At 45.0% G+C, this 22,316-nt stretch overlaps 1 protein-coding gene and 1 long non-coding RNA gene across 3 annotated transcripts in view; both read right to left on the bottom strand.

Moving 5' to 3' along the window:
• Positions 1 to 11,019: 11,019 nt before the first annotated feature.
• Positions 11,020 to 14,547, bottom strand: LOC148674276 (uncharacterized). The gene is made up of 3 exons (XR_015935287.1): positions 14,147 to 14,547; positions 13,278 to 13,426; positions 11,020 to 11,937 (listed from the first exon to the last, which is right to left on the bottom strand). It is a non-coding gene; the product is annotated as an uncharacterized LOC148674276 (long non-coding RNA).
• A 2,689-nt stretch (positions 14,548 to 17,236) lies between these two features.
• The window catches only part of ebf2 (EBF transcription factor 2), a 59,554-nt gene continuing 54,474 nt past the window's right edge, over positions 17,237 to 22,316 (bottom strand). The window contains exons 15-16 of one of the 2 annotated variants that reach the window (XM_088624268.1): positions 21,463 to 21,624; positions 17,237 to 18,891 (exon numbers count right to left, since the gene is read on the bottom strand). In XM_088624268.1, coding sequence (XP_088480394.1) covers positions 18,860 to 18,891; positions 21,463 to 21,624 — 194 coding nt within the window. In that variant the 3' untranslated portion in view covers positions 17,237 to 18,859. The remainder of the gene's footprint in view (positions 18,892 to 21,462; positions 21,625 to 22,316) is intronic. The other variant, XM_088624269.1, reaches the window with a different exon arrangement.

Below are 22,316 nucleotides of genomic sequence, written 5' to 3'. Positions count from 1 at the left end.
AGCCACCAAGAATCAAACAGAGAATCAATGTCATGAGGCGCGAGCACAGCAGGCAGGGCTGGTGTTGGGAAAGTCACAGGAAGAACATTTTGAAAGTTAGGGAAACTGAAGTTAATCGGCCCGGTGTGTGCATTTCTCCTCTTTCGCCCGTTCAGCCCTCCAGCGTAGCTCTGTCTCTGCTCTTTCCCCTGAGCCAGGCGGCCTAGCTCTGCTCTGAAAGGTGATGGATTTATTGCATGTTTTTACAGTTGGCCAGAGGATATGAAATATACCAGGGAGGCTTCCTGAGCTGTCAGAGGGGAGCAGCCAAAGGGCTTGTCCCACTGCTGAGACTGATCCACAGGTACCAGGAGCAGGGGAGCACTGCTCCGGCCTCATGGCCTAGGAATCCGGGACAGGGTGCCCCAGGAGCCCCATTCCGAATTTGCTCTGCCCTCTCCGCCCCTCACCAACCTCTTTTTTCCCCCTCCTCCCCCCCCCCCTCTCCCCCCGTCAGCCAGCTTTTCCTCTGAGTGTTTTTCTTTCTCAAAGAGCCTTCGCTTCCTTCTCCCAGAGATGTTTTATTCCATCCTTTTTCCTGCACCCGCTGCCTGACATTCTCACTCTCTCTCGAGCTCAGTAACGTCTCCCCCTGTTCTCCTCCAAGCCGTTCCCTGTCCCTGGCAGCCTGGTCCCAGATCCACGACACTCATCCGCAGCTCCAAATCCGAAGGCAAAGAGAAATTTAACACGACTCGTTGCCTGGGTCTGAAGTCTCACACATCGTAGCGTTATGCTGAGGAGTCTTCCTCCTCCTCTCTCACACTGGTACAGTACTGCTATGATAAAAAAGGACAGACACCGATTACAGTACAGTATGAGCTTTCACTGAGAAAGAGTGAATGTATTAAAACTTTAATAATGCAGGACCCAAGGTTCATACAAAATACAAGCAGGACCATAAAAAAACTACTTAACTCTTTTCGTACTAAAGCCGAATTCATGATTTTAGAAAAAAATGAAGCAAAGGTGAGGCTGCCAGTGAAGGCGTTTACTCCGAGCACAGAATAAGCCCTTCAGCCCAGCGATTACCATGTCAGGCTGGAGTATGGCGACTGGGATCCCCATAGCCCCCATGAGCGAGCTTCAATAGGCCCCCGGTGCTCTCTGCTCCCCACACAGCAGCCCTCTCTGGGGATCAGAGAGACGTGCCACTTCACCCATCGGTGCCAGGGTCCTAGACAGACAGCGCGTCCAGTGGAAACCCAGCAGTTTATCAAAAAGTGGACTGCAAGCAAATAACAGGGTAAAAATGAAAATAGGACAAAATCAAAGCCTCCATCCATTTATTTTCTAACTGCTTCTTCCAATTCAGGGCTGCCGGGGGAGCCAGAGCCTATCCCAGCATGCAATTGGCACAAGCAGGGTACACAATGGACACCAGTCCATTTCAGGGCACACACAGACACAAACACACAATCACACCAGGGCCAACTTTCCCAGAAGCCCATTAACCTACCTACTCTTGGGACAGTGGGAGGAAACTGAAGCACTCGAAGGAAAATCCACGTGAATATGAGGAGAACATACAAACTCCACGCAGACAGCACCCTGGGTCCAGACCTGAACCCAGGGCCCCGGTGCTGCAAGGCAACAATGCTACCAACTGCATCACTATGCCATCATTAGGGACGCAATCACATAGCTGTGCTGCACGAGGCTAGAACTTCATCTGCAAAGTGAGAGGCAGCACTGGCTAGCTGTTCTGTTTGCCACAGAGTGTCTTGCATTTGGAATTTCTGAGTGGGGTTTGGATTGACATGTTGCCAAACACCAAAGCTGCCACACTGCCAAGGACAGACAATGCTTTATGCCTGGATCTTGAGCAAATCCCACATTGAGAGTGTCCAATCAGTCAGATGGGCAACCACTTTGTTTCCTCATTCTGTGCAAGCTATTCCCTTGTTGTTTCATATTCGAAACTGGAAACACAATTAAAATTCATGCACGCAGTGATTAACTTATGCAAAGCTCTGTGCTAATCATGATCAAGCATCACACCGAGAGGTGCTCTCCACATGTATTGTGCAATTAAACCGGTCCTGCCCATCAACTAGATTGCACAGTGACACTTCCCAAATCTACCCACAATTTATTGTGATGAAAGGAGGCCTGTTCTAAGACAATGGCAGATTAAAGAAAACAGAGGGTTAGCAGGTGTGCGGTTAAACTTTAATTACATGATCTCTGATTCTGCTAATTAATATGGTAATGACTCCTTAATTAATTCAGAATTACCTATTCATGTTAATTTATTTATTTATTCGCTTACAGGATCTACTTGTTTGTTTGCGCTGTGGATTTCATCAAGTCATTTTTAAGATGATCTTATCGTGGAAGGCGTGCTCAGATTGCAACATTGTTTCGTGCTTTGTCTTTACAGTATAGTATTCGTTAGATATTTCTCTCTCGTGTGGTGAGGGGCTGAGTTAGTGAGGGAAGTCCCCAGAGATGACAGTCCATGCAAGTCTCTTAGCAGACTAGAACAAAAACAGAAGTATCAAGCCTGAATAGACCAGATCCTCTCACAGATACTCCTGCTGACCTGCAATTGAGTCGGTGCCGATAGGAATCATGGTTAAATTAATACCTTCTGTTCCCCCTCCAAACACTGACCTCCAGGTACCTGAAACAGGTTGAAATTTCTTCCACAGTGTAGCACTACATGTACATCCTTTGCAAACCAGCAACAAGAAACAGACAGTAGTAGGTATACTCCTAATTGCTGATTGTAAAAATCCATATTAGTATGATTACGATTTAATGCTTGAGGACGTTTATAGTTTTAATGCTAGGATCCAAAAATGAACCTTCTCGAAATTTGACAAAAATGACTACAATTAAAAAGATCAATTCTCATTCACCAGTGTGGCTGAGTGCTGTTTTACAGTACTGGTCTATTGTGCATTCATTATTTCAGTCCTGGTTGTTCGTTGTGTGAGTTAGCCAACCCAGTTCACAGTGCTGACAGTACGATGAAGATACCTGAAGCTGGAAACGTCCTATCAAAGGACTGAGAAGCTCATCTGTAGAATTTTCATACCAAAAAACCCAAAGCACTCCACATACAGCAGGCACCTCCCTTCATCCGCGTCTGAAAGACAATGTCCACCTGACAGGCCATTCTGAAACAGCAGCTCCAAACAGGAGATCAAGTGAAGACATGAGAAACTGCTTACAAGGGGAACTTTAGGTCAGCCAGATTGCACAAGCCCAGAGTAGGATTTAGCCATGACATTGGGGTTCACACCCCTGCACGTACAGTAATCAAGATCTTGGTTTAATGTCTCATCTGGAAGGTTGGACCCTCTACAGCATAGTGTTTCCCCACTGTACTGGGATGTTTAGAAAATTCTTATCCAGAAGGTAGACCGTCCCCTACTGGTCAACCAGAAATAGTTAAAGCAGCACCTTATTCTTGTTAAAGGTGTCCTATGCCAGGTCTTGTTGTGCTTAGCTTCTGAAATGTGGCCACCACATGGCAACGCTGCTGTTGCCAATATTTATGTTTATCAAGTAAACAGAGTTGATGACAGAGACCGGAGGTCATAATACAATCACCAACTCTCCCTGATGTAATATGAACTTAGAACATGCAGAAAATGAAGCAAACAATGTTAACAGTAATAACAGAACTAAAAAGGCAAAATCTGGGGAGATTGCAGGTGAAACCAAAAGGTGGCGCCAAAGGGCTCTTCCTGTTCTATGCACCGTTCAACTAAATTAGGCGCAATGAACTTACTGTAGGACACAGCAGGCGAAACATTTTAACTTAAACCATATAACCAGCCATGTCGAATCACCGTGAAGGCGCAGCAATAGAAAAGCATGGCATAATGCGGATTATTCCACTGCTAACGCCCTCGCCTTGCCCCAGCCTGCTTTATTTCTAACATGCAGAGGTACTGTGCAATACCTGAACCCGCTACAAGTGAGGGAACCAAGCGTGACTGAGCCCTGTTTTCCAAGACAGAAACAGGATAATTAAAAGTAACACAGAAATACACAGAACCGCCACAAAATCAATGCTACTTTGTGCTGTGATGCAGAAGTGTCTCAAGCTGCGGTACTCTGGTCTGCCTATAATGTTGGAGTGATAGAAGGTCCAATCAGAGATAAAATCTCTGGTGTTGCAGATTCCCTTGTTGGTGCATCAGCGAAATGTCCAGAAGACCTGTTAAGCTGAACCCTCCCCAAAAGGCGCACGTTTCGTGCACCGAATCTGCTCTTCCTGTTCACAGAGGACCTGGGCTCACACCTACAGACTCCACTCACCCTGAAAAGGAAGTTTGGAAGCTATGCCTAAAGGATGCATGGACTTAACTATCGGGCAAATGATCTATTAGCGTGTGTGACACATGATTAAAAGTTTTTTTTGGACCTTAGACTGCCATTCATCTTGCTATCACTACACGCCAGTGAAAACAGCTTCTGCATTCTCACAGTTCTCTGCCAGGAAGTGTACTTACAGGGGGGTGATCAGGGTCACCTCCAGGCCTTCTGTGCAAGAGTAAAGAATTTGATTGAGACTGTGGCGGTAGGCACTGTACCCTACCGCTGTGCAAGTCGTAGTTTCTGCTCCCCACCTTCCTCCTGTCACTCCTGACCACCTTTTCCGCATTCCCATTCCTCTCCTTGCCTGACTCTTCCCTAGACTCTGGCCAGCTCCAGTGCTTTTGCCCTGTTTCCCTGGCTCTACGCTTCTCCTTTATTCATTTCCTTCTTTTCCCTCGTGCTGGCGGCTTCCCCATCCTCCCTCCCTCGTTTTCTCTTCCCTCTGCCCCTCTCTCGCTTCTCCTGCCCGAGCCGCCCAGTCTCTCTTCCCACCCTCTCTCCCAGATCCTCCGAGCTTCTCACGAGGAGGAAAGGCAGTTATTTTTGGAGTGGCCTGGCATGGCCAAGGCACCCTCTGGGAGGAGAAATCATTTATCCTGCTCCCAGTTTCTTGCGTTTTTTTTTCCCCTCTGCTCTCTCTGTCCTGCCATTTCCTGGTGCAGAAAGCGAAACCACATGTTCACATGGCTGGTGTGAGGGGACGAACCGCAGAGAAGAGAGATCTGCATTCTGACATGAGGTGTCTGTATGTGCAAGCGTGTGTGTGTGCGTGTGTGTGTGTGCATGTATAAGTGTGTGCATACATGCGTGTGTATGCCTGTGTATTGGAGCTTGGGCTACATGGTGGAAGTCGACCACCAATATCCAACTCATCTTTTAAAAAGTATAGTCAAACCCCTGTGTGCGTTTCATTTATATCAACTGAAATATACATATACAGTACTCTGTACGGTAGGGTCTCAACATCTACAAACTGGCTTATCGTGATTCGGTCTGGCCAACCGGCTCTCGTATTAGAAGAAAAGAAAAGCTGGCTGAAACTGAAGTGAAGCTTAACTGCAACTTTCAAAGTAGCCGCGTGACAGACTAGGATCATGAGATGAATCTAGAGAGTGAATAAGCCTCTCTCTGACCCCAGCGCAAGTATCCACTACCCAGCATCTGCATCAGCATGTGGTCTCATTGTTGTGTTGAAATGATGGCTCTGTGTCGGCAGTGTGGGGAATGACGTGCTGGAGAGGACTCTACAGGCTCCTGACAGTTCTACTGCCCTTGCATTAGTACTTTAATTATCATATAAAATAGCGATACTTGTGTCTCTTTTACCCATACATGCATATTACATACTATGCACATATACTGTAGTACATTATGTGACGGTATAGGAGTGGACTTGGTTTTATGTGGTTCAATGCACTGAACCCTCATGAATGACGAGACCCCACTGAACTGTATTCTTCAGCACGATACTGCCTGCTCCTTCTGCACTGCACAGTGTTCTTATTACTATTATGAATGGGTTTCAGTTGCATGCGTGTGGGAAGTGTTGTGTAAGAAAGTTCAGGGGTACGTCCAGTATGTTTGTGCAGTTACAGGCTCACGTTCTCAAACAAGCAGCTCACTTTTGCCCATTGTGTGTATCGTTTCTGGCTCCAAACCTCACTCGACTCAAATGTCTTCTAGCTCTATTTGTGGCGCAACTGGTCTTGCTCCTGTGCATCTCGTTAGCAGCTCCTGCGTCATTCTCAGATACCTCAAACAGATCCTCCCCTTACTGCTTATGACTTCTGAGAGCTGGTGTTAATTAGAGAGACATACTGTATATACACTCTCAGCCACAACACATCATTTCAAAAACAGGTTGAAACAAAGGCTAGAAGCTGAGGGGGGTGTTCTCCTGTTTGCACAAGGAGAGAAATATCCAGCATGTAACTGCAAGCCTGTGTTAGCAGACTGTAGTCGACTATTAAGCACTGTGATGGATCTAATCGGCAGTCAAGGGCTGGAATGGCAGTGGAAAGGGATGCATCCATCGCAGAAAACACAATTCTCACACCTGAAATTCTCGCCCCTCAATGAAACCTTAATATTCTGTGAACAGCATGATGAATCGAAATAATCAAATAATAGTCCTGGCATCTTGGCCAACACAAGCCTATACATTAGCATTGTTATCCATAGGGAGATACTCTCTTTGAATACAGACCCTAGCTCTCCAGGACTGGTCTTGGTTGAAACATTTAATAGAATCAATGCAAAATACTAGGGCATTAAGTGCTGTATCCAGTCTTTCTTTTGCTTTTGAAACCCTACAGTCTTTTATTGTGAGCACTCTGGTTCAACCTCAAATACAAGAAATACCCCTGCCCATGTCTTGTGGCGTCCTGTCTACTTTATGGGTGTCTGATATGATGAATGATAATGCCGTAATGGAAGGCATAAACCAAAGATGAAAAATGGCGAGACCTAACAATCTCGAAATGCTATTGCTTCTCCGGAATAAGCCCAGAGAGAACAAAAGATATGTTCCAGGCCCTTTAAGAAAAGTCCTATACTGACATGCTGAAGGGATGGGACCTTTTCAGTTTTGCACAGAGAAGACTGCAAGGGGACCTGATCCAAATATTAAAAATCCTCAAAAGCACTGACAAGGTCAAGCCAGTGGACTTCTTCACAAGTGGAAGCAGCGTGGACGGGCATTTAAAACTGGGAGTAGCAAACACTACCAGAGCAGGGTAGATGGAACCCCGATTCCGTGACACCCTGCTGGACTATTGACACCTCTTTTTCCAGAGCGCGGCCCCACTGAAGAAGCATAACATGTGCCTTGATTAACACCCACTAGCCCGCAGCTCCGCCATGCCACTCTGCCTCTTCCTGTTTACAAGGTGCTGCTGTCGCTCAGTAATTAGTTGGCAGCAGCAGGCGCTTCGTTAGCCGGGCTGGAATTACACACAGATGGTCTAGGTTGACTCGGATGGGGCCTGAGTGGCCTCGCGGCTTCTGCGGTGTCACCTGCAGGCCCAGGCCACGCCGCGCTGGAACTGCTGGCTCCAGGCCGCGCGAAGCTCGTGATGATCGATGTGTGTCTGCACCCCCTCGTTCACCCAGCTGCACAATCCTACAGGCTTCCACAGCTGATGACAAAGGGGTATTAAACCAGGATTTTGATTTTTTTTTAAAGCCTTTTCACTTTAGAACCACCAACAGCGGTCACTCGGTTGATGAGACAGTCCGACCAGCCTTTTAGAAACGAGGAGCTGGCATTAACAACAGATTTGCTCTACAGTGGCGATTTGTTGTTGATAAAAACAGCCCCCAGGCCTGGTACACATCCTTTGGGTGTGCAAGATGTCTTACTTTCTTATTAACCTCCATTAATTAAACCAATACTCCTGTTTGTAAAAGTAATTTAAAGCTGGTCTACAGTCAAAACCAGAGAAGGTGACGACCCAGTCCCACTGCAGGACTCCCCAGATCAGAACACAGTACTTTTCCAACAAAGATGGCCGATGATCAGCAGTGGTTTCAGTCAAGCCAGCTCAGAGGGAAACATGCCCTGCTCTTTCTCATCCAGCGTGAGAAGATGATTTGGCTGATGTGTGGGAAAACGCCAGCTGTCAGAAAGCAATCCACCTCTCAAAAGCAAAAAAGTTAAACTGGTGATCGTGTAAGTTAGTGTTACTGTTGGAATACAACACAAACCAATTTGCGCAAATTGGTTCACAAATTAATTTCTACTGTTAAACAAAGGTTTTAGTGCTTTCTGCACTGTCCTAAAGGGAACCATTTTTACACACTTGTTCTGTTAGAATAGCACCGACTTAACTTAAACCCCTTCGCCTGAAAATGATCAAAAACCCGCAGAGCCACTGTACTCATGACAAAGACCCTGCTCCTGCTCCTCACAGAATGGGTAACCTAACCAAGCCAATCAACATACTTCATAAGCTCGTTTTTGTACCTGTAACCGGAGTACCTGGAGAAAGCCGATGTAAAATCTTGGGGAGGACGTGCAAACTTCACACAGAGGGTGCCACAGGACAGCCGTGAACCCAGGACCATGCTCAGCCAACATGCCTCCCATTTCTGTCCTGATGTACTTAAATCAGAAAATTGGCACAGGCTTCTCACCAGGGCAAAAAGAAATCAAACCAAGAAGGGTTTCTGTGATCCATTTGATATATACTGTACTAGGCAACATTTGGAGCCTGATGAATCTAAATCCTGACAAAGAACATATGGATGACTACATAGAATGACAGAAAACGAGATGGCCATTATATTTGATGATGGGCTCTTTATAGATTCAGAAACATCACATCTTGCCTCTGTAATTAGATTCTCATCTTTCAGAAACTAAAATCTTTTCAACTACCAAGCTAGATTTTTAGACTACTTTATATTCAAATTACAGATTCAGTTCAGGCTCTATCGGTAACACAGAAGTACAGCACAGGGTCTCAAACCCTGGATCTGGAGAGCTCCAACCCCATTTATTCTTCTAGGTCACCCTAGGTCACCTGTTGCTTTAAGATCAGGAACACTAGTTTAAGCCACCAATCAATTTTTAAGAAATCTTTCAACAAAGAGAACACTGGTCCTTGAAGGCTGAAGGCTTTTCGGATTTTTACTCTAAGTGATCTCTTAATTGAACATGCTACCTTGGTAACTGATCATAGTTAAATTGTTTTGGTCCTTTAGAAATTGTTTAACACTGCACTGAGAGAGAGAGGGGATAATACAGACACACTGACTGGACACACCAGTACATTAACACTGCACTGAGAGAGAGAGGGGATAATACAGACACACTGACTGGACACACCAGTACATTAACAATGCACTGAGAGAGAGAGGAGTTAATACAGACACACTGACTGGACACTCCAGTACATTAACACTGCACTGAGAGAGAGAGGGGATAATACAGACACACTGACTGGACACACCAGTACATTAACACTGCACTGAGAGAGAGAGGGGATAATACAGACACACTGACTGGACACACCAGTACATTAACACTGCACTGAGAGAGAGAGGAGTTAATACAGACACACTGACTGGACACTCCAGTACATTAACACTGCACTGAGAGAGAGGGGTTAATAGACACACTGGCTGGGCACTACAGGACATTAACACTGCACTGAGAGAGAGAGGGGTTAATAGACACACTGGCTGGGCACTGCAGGACATTAAAGGCTACCTGTAAACGCTGCTGGACCCACTGAGCCTCTGTTAATACTGTTAAGACTAGCAGAGACTCACTGGGAAACTACTTACCTGAGCCAGTTCAACATTCTGTACCTGCACGTTCTATGGGAAGTCTGGCAGTGATGCCGGTGATGTACAGAAAGAAGAAATACAATGTTTCGGGTACTGGGTTTTCTTCAGATGCAAGGAAGAAGGCTTAACAGATTAAATTGTTGTTGTTTTTCTTTATGCTTTTCAGCGTGGAATTAACCTTTACTTGTTCCAAAGTATTTTACAGCCACCATACAACCACGAGCAGTCTGCGCGTGTAAATTACAGATTTTATCTGTCAAACAGCCACATATTTTGAGCCACAAGTGCTGGGCCAAGACAATCTTCCAGCTTGGCCTAAACCTGAACACAGTGTGCTTCTGACAAGAGGTGGTTCTTTTGTCGTCTTGTTACTGTATGCGGGTCTCTTTATACATACTGTTTACGTTATCTATACGGTATGGATAATGGTGCACTACGTTTTTACCCAATTGCCACTAACGCGACAGATGCAGTTACGTTTATTAAAGCTACCCTCAGCAGCCTCCTCCCTGGGGTGTCTGTTGTTTTTAAAACCGAGTAAGGTAAGGTGAAGGGGGGGGGGGGGAAGAGAGGGGGTTATGGAGATGATTAATTGCCGAACCGAGGGAGGGTCAATTAGCCGGGCTGAATTTCAGTCGAAGGCGAGTTCGGGACAGCACGCTCCGCTCCTGTCACCTGCATTCTCCGTGATTAATCATTGGGGCTCGGGTCCCTCACCTCGTACCTCCGCCGCCATTAAATTAGGCAATAGGGGAAAAGATAATAAATTAGACCACCTTTCACAGCTGATTAAACAAACAACGCATAGTGCCACGGCAGTTATAAAAAGCCCGTGAAAGTTGGTACTCGTTTCGGCGGAGCTTCACATAAATCCTCAGCTACGCTGAGGTTACTTTGAAATCGTTTCACGTTTGTCAACACAATTATTCAATTAAATTACCTGCTTACTGGTAAATACCTTTCCAAGTCCATGAAAATGTACAAAGATAACATCGCCATACACGACAATGGAAAAAGTGATATTTCCGCCAAAACTACTTGATAAACTACTTATTTACGACTGAATCCTTCCCTGTGCTGGCTCAAAAACAAACTGCGCTTCCGGTCATGTGCAGACAACATCGATGGCCAGCGGAGCGGTTGTTAACGTTCACCTGTGTGCTTTCGAGACTGAAATGAAATTTCTTTGGAAAACTTTTGAAAAAGGTGTTGATCAGAATTTATCACCCGAGAGAAAAACATAAAAGTGTAATAACGGGCTAATGCAAATTGCACCAAACTATCTTATGCAAATGTGTCTTACAGTTGTGGACTTGTAGGCAACGTTTTTAACACTTGCTCCTTCTGCGGTGTTCGGCTTTTTCGGAAACTGCGAGGCGCTTCTTTTCTATTAAAAAAAGGAATCGCATACAATACTAGAACAATGTCGAGTATGAAGTGCTCTGAAACGCCTTTTCGAAGTGGTAATTGAAATCGGGCCGTATGTTATCACTTTAAATGTGTTAATTGTGTGTAGGGACTGTAGTGGTGTTGTCAAACCGTTATCTCAATCCATGTATACTCATTTACCATGGTGTGAAGGAATTATATATGGCGTTATGTACAAATTAATCTAAAATTAGCATGGGGGCTATATGAGGTGCCAGGGTTTTCTGTCATATCTCCTGAATTGGATGTTGTGTTAGAAATGCTTTGCTGTCTTGCTCTTTGATAGTAATACAGTATAATGATTGAGTTAGCATACATACTGTACTAGCAGAACACAATCCATTATCACCTGGGGGTGTAGCTCAGATTGCAAATACTCTTACCCATTCCAAACTAAGAATGGAGATGGCTGATAGATGCTGGGGAAGGAATTCCTCGTGAAAAGCTGAAGTATGAAAGTGAATGTTCAGACTCGGGGATCTGCGTGTGCTGACTGAATTGTCAGATGTGATATGGGCTGGAAGAAGAGAGCTCAGGTGAAGGAGTGGGAGATCCTGAGCTCAAGAAATATTGTGGTGGCAGCAGGAGGCCCTGTCCTGTAGGCTCTGAATGCAGTTTACAAATCACTGCTACAGCTACTGGATTTCAGTCTAACCCTCCTTCGACTGGCTAGATTGGTCCAGTTAAAGGAATATTTCTGTCTATGCACCTTGTCATCGATTAACTCTTCCCAGCAAGGAGAGGCATCAGAGACTTCTCTGGTGCTCCTGACAGGGCAGGAGAAGAAAGGTTGTGTGCCTCCTCTCATTCTGGCGTATCCTGTGCCTCCTGTCTTGGGGAGGTCTGAAGAAAACAAGGAAAAACTCCCAAGTGAGCTCAGGGACAACATGCAAACTCCACACAGACAGGAAGGCACCTGAGGTCAGAATCAAACCCGGGACCCTGGTGCTATCAGGCAGCACTGCTGGTATTAATAACACAATCTTAAAAAGGTCTGTTACACAAGGACAGAATTAAATACACAAGTACAGTGCACACCTGACAGTGTTAGTCCAAGTCTGTGTGAACACTGTTTGCAGAATGTGCAACTGGCGAATCTAGTGCCCTCTGAACACTATCCTCATGGTCCCATTTGAGTGCACCGAAACTTCATTGTTTCATGGTGTGCAGTCACAGCACAGCAGATTATATAAACCTTCTAACTACACTGTACCTGTAAGACCCACGGGGCTCAGTTCATGATTGAAAAGTGCTTTCCAGAATTCCCCAAGCTGACCTTCAATAATCCACTGGTGTGTTTCCCTCCTCTGGACAACCATAGCTACACATTCCAAACTTTAAGCACACACTTGTGGAATCTCAATATTGAATATTGAATATTGAGACTCTCAATCTCAATATTCCCATTTGAATTCTTGGATAGATAGATCGGGACAGCTCTAGACAAGAGGAGGCCACTGTTTCCCTACAGTTCCTTAGCCAGTAAAAGCTGTACTGTGAACCACCCTCCTACAGTATAAAATACCATTAAACCCCCCTTCTTCAACAAAGGTCAGATTACAGTACAGTAGCCACACAATCCTTATCCGCATGTCTTTCAGGAGGTGGGAGGACACTGGAAGGAGTCAGCCCCAGTCTGGACTCCAGAGTTTGTGAGGCAGTAGTGCCCACTGCCTGTGCCACCATTAACCATGTTTGTATGCATATACAAAGTCTCAGATCTTGAAAGCCATTTGCACATGTAGTGCCATTAGATAAGGGGAAAGGTTTCATAGTGAATGCTTGCCTGCACCAGGTTAAATTCAAGCTACAAAATGACATTAATAATGCTCCGTATTTTGGCTGGGGTCTGATCCCTATACAGTACATGCTCATTGAGGAAATGCATTGCTTGATGAGGCAGTTTTACAGTTTTTTCCAGGTCACAGGCAATTATGCGGCTTGATGGAGAGTCCCTGCCAGCAGCCAGAGGTCTTGCCCAGATGAGCCAGGAGATTGTAACGTGCAGACAGGCGCTGAAACGTTGGTGGCCCCGGCGTTCCCTCGGTGACTCTGTGGCGGTCAGCACCTGGCTACGTCCGCTGATCCCCGGCGCAAACCCTTCCTCACACGGCCAGAGCACCTCTCGCCTTCCTCCTCCCCCCCCAGTGTCTGTTGCCATATTCCTGACATATGTCACTTACCCACTGCGAGGGGCTGGGCCTGCTTTGTTGCCAGCGTGCAATTTAACAAAATCAAACCTCGCAGACGAGGACAGGACAGGGATCCCAGGGGGGGCTCTCTGCCAATCCCATCTGCCGGCCTGCTTCCCCGCAAATTGCCACCCGGGGGACTACAGGAGGGAAGGGGGGGGTGGGGGGGAGAGAGAGATGGAGAGCATGGAAAAAAAGAGAAAGAAAAAGAAAGAGCAAAAGAGAGTCTAAGGAAGGGAGGGGTTGGTTGTGGTCCTTTTTTTTTAAGGGGGGGGGTAGGAATATTGTGTCTTTCCTCAACTGATAAAAGCCCTCCGGACTCACACCAACCCACAGTGCGACAAAGTGGCCACTGGGCTAATTGGCTTTATAAACACAGCCGTTCCCCAGAGGACCGCAGCAATAATTGCATTAGGTCTGGAGTGAAACTTGCATTTGTATTTATTCAGTTTTTAATGGGATCTGCTTCTTGTCCACGGTTCAGTACAGGGCCCCCACCCATAAAGTTCCACTGCTGACGGGCAGGTTTCCGTACCGTATGTCAGCGCACTGTTTGGGCAGCACAATCTAAGGCCCAGACTTTCCAAAGGTCTAAACAGGCCCTGTGGCAGTAATCGGGTGTTCATCTTAAAACTACAGACTCGCAACACAGCCCAGCAAAGTCTGAAGTCACGCCCGCTGTGACAGTCTACCCCCTGCCTTCAGGTTTGGGATGCCCACAAAAGCACACCGCGCAGAGATTGAGGAGGTGAGGTCTGAGTCACACAAGTCGTGTTCGGGGTTACCATATGTGCGGTTTTTCCCGGACACGTCCTCCTTTTTGGTGTTTAAATCTCCGTCCTGGAGGAATTTTCAAATACCTTAAAACGTCAGGGATCTCCTTTTTCTTCTTCCCCACGGTTCTTTCTGACCAGACGCGCGATTTTATAAATACTCCGTCCACGGAGTGTCCTCTTTTTCGGATGATCGATTACGGCAAACCTCCAGTAGTGTTCGACCATTAAGGGTTTCGAACCGAACTGAACAGGGAAAAGGCATTTAGCCACCGGCGGCGCTCCTTTAAAGTGAAAGGGCTCAGATAAACCTTCACACCTCATTATTCTGAATATTAATCTTTCGTGCACGGCGGCAGGATTAAGCTGCTAAAACAACAGCAGCGAAATGAGCATATGGCCGCGGTTCGTGCGTCGCCCGGAAGAGCTTATGGTGACAAACGCAAAGGTGTTGATAATAAGACAAAAACTTCACTCGCCGAATTAGCAGGAGGCGTGTTAGCCATATTAGGCTCCCATCACAAGTGCCACTTGAAAACAGCAGAGGGAGAGAAAGAAAACGGGCAGAGGAAGGTCGTCGTTGTTTATCTGCTCCCTTCTGATTCTCTTTTTATTATTGATAATAATATTTATAATTCAACAAGCCTGCAGCTGTCGACGAGGCTGTTGATGTGTTTGAAGATCGTGTGAGAACAGGCAGCTGAAAGATCACCCGTTCTTGCTTAATACAGTTTCACACACACAACATGTGTACCTTGGAATGAGTTTCAGCTCCCGGCTTTGAGCGGCGTGTTAATGAAACAGTTGCTGTTTTGCTGGCACAACATTAATTACTTGATCTAAGGACCCGGTAATTAAGCGCCCTTCGTATCAACGCTAATTACATTAGCGGTAAGAAGCCTTTTCTGAGGGAAGAGGAAAACACTTCACGCGGCTCAGTGTCCCAGTCCCAGACACTCTCGGAGGACTCGGCAAGCGTGCCATCTCCGTCACTGCTGACTGGTAACCCTGTCTACCTGCTGTAGAAATGGGGGGGGATTTAATACAGTGCATCCGCGTGAAGATTAATGTCCCCCGGTATCGTAAGGGACAATAAAGGAACTGGAGGGATTTTTATCTTCGCATGGTCTAACAAATATGTAGACGGTATACATTAATGGAATTTTCAATAACAGTTCCGCGGAGTTCAAACCTCAATTTCATCCACTTCCGCCCACCTACTTAAAAACATCGCGCTTCTTGTTTACTTACTCTTGTTGTTTTCACCTCCCTCCCTCCGCCCCATCTTCACTCTTGCTCCAGCTCCCTGGCTCGTTCTGCATGAAAGGGGGGTTCTGACAGCCCCTTCCTCGCCGGCAGGCTGTAGGTCTCCTCTGCCAGGCGAGTTACTCCAGTAAAGCTCACTCCAGTGTGCGCATCACACCTCTAGTCCGCCTTAATGAGGGTTTGACTGAGCTACTTAAAACAGAGACTGCTTTGGCCTTTGCACTTAATGTTTTATCTATCTCGCCTGCTCTGCGTCTGTCATGAGGCCTTGTAGGTTGTAGAGAAGGATTTTTATGCGCTATACTGCACACAGGAGTCTGTAGGAGCCTCATATCGGAACTTAAAATCAGTTTATTACTGGCTTAATGGAGCCTATTTAGTAGCACAAGTTATTAGTATTGCTACCTTGCAGCACTGGGGCCCCTAGTTCAAATCTGGAACTGGGGTACTATCTGTGAGGAGCTTGTGTGTTCTCCCCATGTGCCAGTGGTTTTGCTCTCACACTAAAATGTCATACTGGTAGGTTAATTGGCTTCTAGGAAAATTAACCCTGGTGTGTGTGTGCGTGCGTGTGTGTGCACGTACTGTACGTGTCTGCCCTGTGATGGACTGGTGTCCTGTCCAAGGTGTATTCTTCCTTGTGCCAGTTGCTTGTTGGGTTACTCTCCAGCTCCCCTATGATCCACAAAATGGATGGATGGAACCAATTTTACAGCTTCTCCCAGCATCTCAAGTTTTTTAAAGACACCCATGCTCTGTGCACATTTACTGAATATACCAGTAATGTCTTCTTGATTATTTCATCTTATTTAGGCATTTAACAGGGTAGCACAGTATAGTGGTGCTGAACATTGCTAGCTCACAGCTCCAAGGTCCCGGGTTCAATTGCAGACTTTCTCTGTGAAGTTTGTATGTTCTCCCCATGTTTTCATGGGTTTTTTCAAGTTCTCTGATGGAAGCAGGTTAAGTTTGATTGCCTATGCCAAGCTGTCCCTATCCTCTTGGCCCCTGGTGGGGCTAGGCTAGCCACTGCAAGATTTCCTGAAAAGCATAGAAAGTTCAATGCCCAGCTCTAGTAACAAGACCACTGAGGCAGAAGGCAGATCTGGTGTTTTTTTTTCTCACTGGCACAATTTCCTAACAGACCTAGATTGTCTGAGAGTCTATGGCCTTTTTAACAGCTATCTACACCACTGCATACTGTAGCTCGCTTCTTTACCGCAAAACACCCCAGAACACAATAGATGATCTTGAAGACAGGTGTGTATCCTGTACATACTGTATGCAGATGCTGCTGTCTACAGGAAAATTGAACTTTTTTGCAAAAAGGCACCACGTCAGGGGGAGCCGACAAAGAAGGTGTCATCTGCAATGTCCAGGATCTGCTTGGAGCAGAAAGAAAAAAAGAAAAAAAAACATCCAGCAGAAGACAAAAGTCTTGTGACATGTTGGAATGGTAAATCTTGGATGTGTCAATCAAAGCAAGTGGAGCTCAAGTTGTATACTGTAAGTCACTTACTAAAAAACCCAGATTAGAAGATAAATAATGTAAATGGAGATCTCAACTCATATTCAGGACAGAGATAGTGCCTCAAATCCAGCCAATCACTTGTTCTCTAGGACTTCAATACCAGACTTCAGATTTTCCTTCCCAGAACTCCAAACACGAACACCACTGCACTAATCTCACACCTAGGGTAGCACCCCTATGTTTATTATGTCAGACTGCCCCCTCCACCCCACACACATATTTTTCAAACCTGAAGACACATGGATTAAAGCCGGTCATGCTCTCGTGTCTTCATTTAATTTTGGCATATTGTCTTTAACTCCTGAAATATTACACTGAAATCCTGTTGGTGTTTTTGTCTTTGCATGTGCACAAACAACAATAAAAAACCTTAGAACTAGTTCTTGCAATAAGAAACTTTTATTTGAAAATTAGTCTGATAATTTACCTCGAGTGACATAAATTTGCATTTTAAAAAAATCACTTTGATCATATAGACCATGTTCAGAAATGGAGTAAAATGGCTGTACGTCATGATGTTTTCTGACAATTAAGTTTTGTTATCTATATAAAAGCTTTTTTGTGCTTATATTACTGCATAGCAACGGTGTGGTGGGGGGGGGGGGAGATTAGGTACTTCAAATTAACACAACATTATGGTACAAAATTAACAATATTTCTCAATGTAAAATAAAGTGTTTTAAAAATGTGACCATGCATATAAAACAAATATACACAGAAAAAGTCAAATCACTTAAGGTTATAAGGAATAAAAACATAAATCTGTCAAATGGATGAGAGCTGCTGTCACCTTAGCAGTACTGAACTGTAATAACAACATAAATTCTGTGAAAGTGCTGTATCTGATGAAAAAAAGGCATTTCAATGTCATAATCATCCATCTTCAATAGCATTTGGTTTGGAACTGTGTTTCGGTTTCTTAGAACATTACATCATGTTTAAATAATTTTGCTGTAGGAAAACAGTTCATATTTTGCTTCGTTTTATTAATACTTCTATTTATTTTAATATACCAAGTGAAATACCTTGCCGAAAGAGTAGCAGTAATAATGACAACAATAATGATAAAAAATATTATAACAATAATAATAATAATAATAATTACAAAATGAAGGAATTTTATATTATTCCTAAATCTAACTATAATAATAAGTTAAATTGCTCATTTAAATAAAAAGGTGTATGTAGTGGTCCGCCGTAGCCCTGGGTATTTGTGTGCCCCGGAGTCTGGAATCTCGGAGTCGGAATCATAAAGATACGCTATAAGGGAAGAGACCACGAGATTCTGGAATGTGTCGACTTTCAAAGTCCAGAGCCTGCCTGCGTTCCCAGCATTCCGTCCGTTTCTTCCCAGGAACGGCAATCGTTTCTGAAATGTCTACCAATACAGACTTGGTTTCAGAGTTTTTTTGAAGGCGGCCGTCTGTTCAGAAGTCTGCGATCTGAGACAAGCTGCTGAAATCCCGGCACCTTCTTGTTTGTCCCTCAGAAAGTTGGCACAGAGGCGGGCTCTGTGACTGGCCAGTTCCTCCATGTCCTTCGAAGCCCGAGTGTCTGCAGTCCCGAGCACTGGACGTCTGTGGTGAAGACCTAGAACGTTTTGTCTGGCCTCTTCCTTAGCAGGCGGAAGGGTGTTTTTGTGTGTGTGTGTGTGTGTCAGGTGTTGATGCAGGAAGTCTCCAGGAAGCAAGAAGGTTTTTGTTCAGAGGTCGGCTCTGAAGCCAGCAAGTCAAAGGCCTCCTAGCCCCCTTCGTTTGGACTGCTCAAGCGGTCGCTTATTTATTTATTTATTTGAAACAATCTGATTCCAGCTTCTGTAGCAGAAAAGGGCCCTGGTGTGGCCGTTGTCTGTCACTGCCCGGTGTGCCAAGAAGCAGGAGCTGAGGTGAAAGGTCAGAGGTGGGGTCAAAAATGCCAAAAAACATGGCCGCCGTTGGGGGCGAAGCCTGTCAGAAGAGCGCCGACAAGCAGACAACCTGACTCAGGGGTGGTGGGTGTGGCTCCTACATGGGTGGGACAACCAAGCCGGTCATAGCTGGAGAGAGACAGAGAAAATCTCAGTCATACACAGGTGTTTGTGTACAGCAGAGCAAGAGAAGAAAGTCAAGCAGTCTCTGAATTAAAGGAAGAGAACCAAAAGATTTATTAGTTTGCTTTTCATATAGCGTCAAGCACTCCAGTCTACCGCTGGTATGCAGATAAAGTGACAACTGTTTCAATTTTCTTTTCTTTTTTTCATGTAGGTGGAAGCTAAAGTTTTTGGTATCATACATTTGTTTCTGCCGCGGCTGTAATATTCAGCACTTGACATCTAGTGCAAAGATTCTTCTTTTTGCACACACCCTTGTGTATTTCAGATCTCACTGTATGTAAGAAATGACAAAAAAAGGAAGCCCATTCCCAAATTTACCCCAAAATGATACCAAAATTTGCCCAGATGTTCTACAAAAGACCCTTATCCAATGAATCTGCAAACAAAGGAATCTAATTCTATTTGTTCATTTAAATACATTTCTCTTGAACATAAATATATCCAGCAATTCAAACTGGCTTATGCACCTGGCTTATATTACATGATAAAGCTCTGATGGGCTCTGACTGCGGTCTGTCTGTCAGATCACTTCCTATAACTCCACACCTTTGTGGAGCAGGACTCTCTTACGAAAGAGGCGTGATGAAATGTGTTTAAGTGCTTTGAGAAAGAGTTAAGACAGCTTGGGAATGGAACATTACTTGTAATGTTGATGAAAGGTAGCTGTGCTTTTACTGAACAATGGCAACCATTCATACAAACTGGTTTCCAGACCCTGCTACATACAGACCTTTAGGAGGCTGCAGTCAAACTGGGGAGGTGCTCACTGTCGATTGGTGTCAAGAATATCATATCATAAAAAAGGTTTCGTACATGTGGAGGCCATTCAGCCCATTGAAGACTAGGAGGTAAAACAGTGATCTCAAGCTGTCATCCAACTGCTTCTTGAAAGAAGTAATAGAATAACAGCTTTAAGAACATGGCTGGGTAGCTTGTGCCAGTCTCCCACAACTTGTTGTGTAAAGCAGTTTTCAGTGCACAGTTAGAACACGTGTTTATCTGGTGTGTGTTTTACTCTGGGGTCAGGAAAAGTTCAGTGGCTTGACTTTGTCAAGGCCTGGGCAGATTCTGAGTTCTTGAATCTGCTCTCCTTCCTCATCGTCACCTCTTTTCAAGAATAAAGAGCTTCAGTTATTTTTGAGAGTCAAGGTAAGATACTCCTTCAGGCCAGGAAATGTTTCTGTTCTGGGACATGGTGAGCAAAATTGTACAGAACATTTTGAAAGAGGTCTTGGTAATGCGTTGTACAACATCCCTTGATCTAAACTAGGTGTCCAAACATTCTGTTTGCCTTTTTTATTGCTTCCCCACATTGTCCAGAGGAGGATAATGGGAGGAAAGGGGTATAAATATGGCAGGTGGGGGGGCAAACGTGTTCTTTTAGGAGAAAGCTGTGCTGGTGAAAGGCTGCAAGCAGACACCCAAGGGGTTATGTAGTGTTGACAGACAACACTGGACGACAGCAACTCAATCCTATACAGCCCCAGAGACCCTGGGACTTTCTCACCCCTCGACAGGTCACCTTCAAAGCAAAGGAAAAGGAGGCCCAGCTCGTGTACTGCACACAGCTTTGAAATCCTTCCTTCCTTTATGTGTGTGTGCACATGTGAGTGAGTGTGTGCACTTTGTGCGTGTGGTTGGTTGTGTGTGTGTGGTTGTTTGTGCGTTAATGTAAGTGAGGTTGTGGTTGTGTGTGTGCATGTGGCTCTGCGCAAGTGTAATTGTGTGAGTGTCCGTGTGTTTTTGGCTCTGTACGCGTGCATGTAGTTGTGTATGTGTGTGTGTGGTTGTGTGCGGTTGTGCATGTGTCTGAGGTTGTGTGTGGTTGTGCAAGCGTGGGTGCGTGTGTGTCTGTGGTTGTGTGTGTGCTCAGCTTTCTTTCAGAACACCTTGGCCATGTTAAGATCTGCCAATAACTGTGCGAGGAGTCTGAGAAACACCAAGTGAGAACTATTAGACACACTCTGCTCAGTGTTACACGGTAATTTGTAAATACTGTGTGTTTGCTTTTACAGTCATTAGGCAAACCCACCAGTTTAACAAATGTTAAGACATTATCAGACTGGGAGCATGAAAACTAAATTAAATTAATGATCATCCAAAATGAGGTGAACTGATTAATTTTCTGCATGCTCTTGTTTAAAAATGATGCATCAAAAGCAATACAAAATATCTTTTGAACTGCAGAACTATTAAGTTCTAACAGGATTTTAATAGGACTTAGATTTTGTGCTTGGAAATTCCACTTTATTTTCACTAAGAACTGCATGTTTTTTTTTAAAGGACCCTAACTAGCAGTCTTTATTCACACCTGACTTTTGGACAGCTTCTTTACTTAAGAAAAAAAAACTGAAATCCCATTGAAATGTCCACACCATGCACCAAGAAATGATGCAGGCACTGTAAGCCATCGGGATGTCTGGCTGTTTTCTCTGCAGGTGCTGTTACTGTTCTGAACCTCTGTGGTGCTGGTAGCGATCTACACATGTGGTTCTCTGGCTCGGGCAGGGGTACCTCGGAAACTGTTGCCCCCTGTGGCCGGGCAGGCCGGGGAGGGGGAGCCCTGGGGTCGGATGACTGGGGCGAAGGCACTCTTCTGCTTGACGGAGGGGAACGAGGAGAAGGGCAGGATGGATGAGGAGCTGGAGCCGGGCACCGTGGGGCTAGAGGGCATGACTGCACGGACGCACAGACAGACACACAGACACGCACACAGAGACACCGATCTGTTAGCTGAAGTCACTCAGACATTATGAATCAGTGAAAGAACTATGTAAGGGAGGAAACAGGGGGTCAAAATGAATAGAAGTATGGAAAGAAAGAAAATGATTATTATGGACTTCTGGGCAGATGCAAGCAAGCAACTCCAACATAGGGCATCAATACAATGGAAATGACTAAAATATCTAGATCCTTGTGCTGCAATTAATTAATTAATGCAGCAATTATCGATTACCTGTTATAAAACTCTTCCATTACTTTTGGATGAATCAGTTCATAAAAGTATAACCTGTTTTGACGGTACCTGTTACCAGTTCCTGTTAAAAACTTGGGAGTGGGTGAGAGATGGCATTTCTTTCAGTGGTGGTAAGGTACTGTATAATGCAAGCGTGTGCCTAGCATTCTCACACTCGGTCTCGCTGGATGATGAATAGGTCTATGGGTCAAATTTTACAATTGTTTTCTTTTTCCTTAAATACAGAAAAAAAAACAGAATCTCTTGGAAGTACAGGCGCATTGCTCAGGTTTCCCTGAATGTGCCAACAGTACATGTGCCTGGTGAGACTTCTCCTTCTGCTAGGATTGTCACAACAGCAGAATCTGGACTAACCCAGAAAATGCTGTTTTGCAGCTATTTTTGATTTAGA

The sequence above is a fragment of the Lepisosteus platostomus genome, chromosome 3 (genome assembly GCF_059453375.1).
Source record: "Lepisosteus platostomus isolate fLepPlt1 chromosome 3, fLepPlt1.hap1, whole genome shotgun sequence".
Lineage (NCBI taxonomy): Eukaryota > Metazoa > Chordata > Actinopteri > Semionotiformes > Lepisosteidae > Lepisosteus > Lepisosteus platostomus.
The sequence above is the reverse complement of the archived record's forward strand: the minus strand, read 5'-3'. Positions and strand labels throughout refer to the sequence as shown.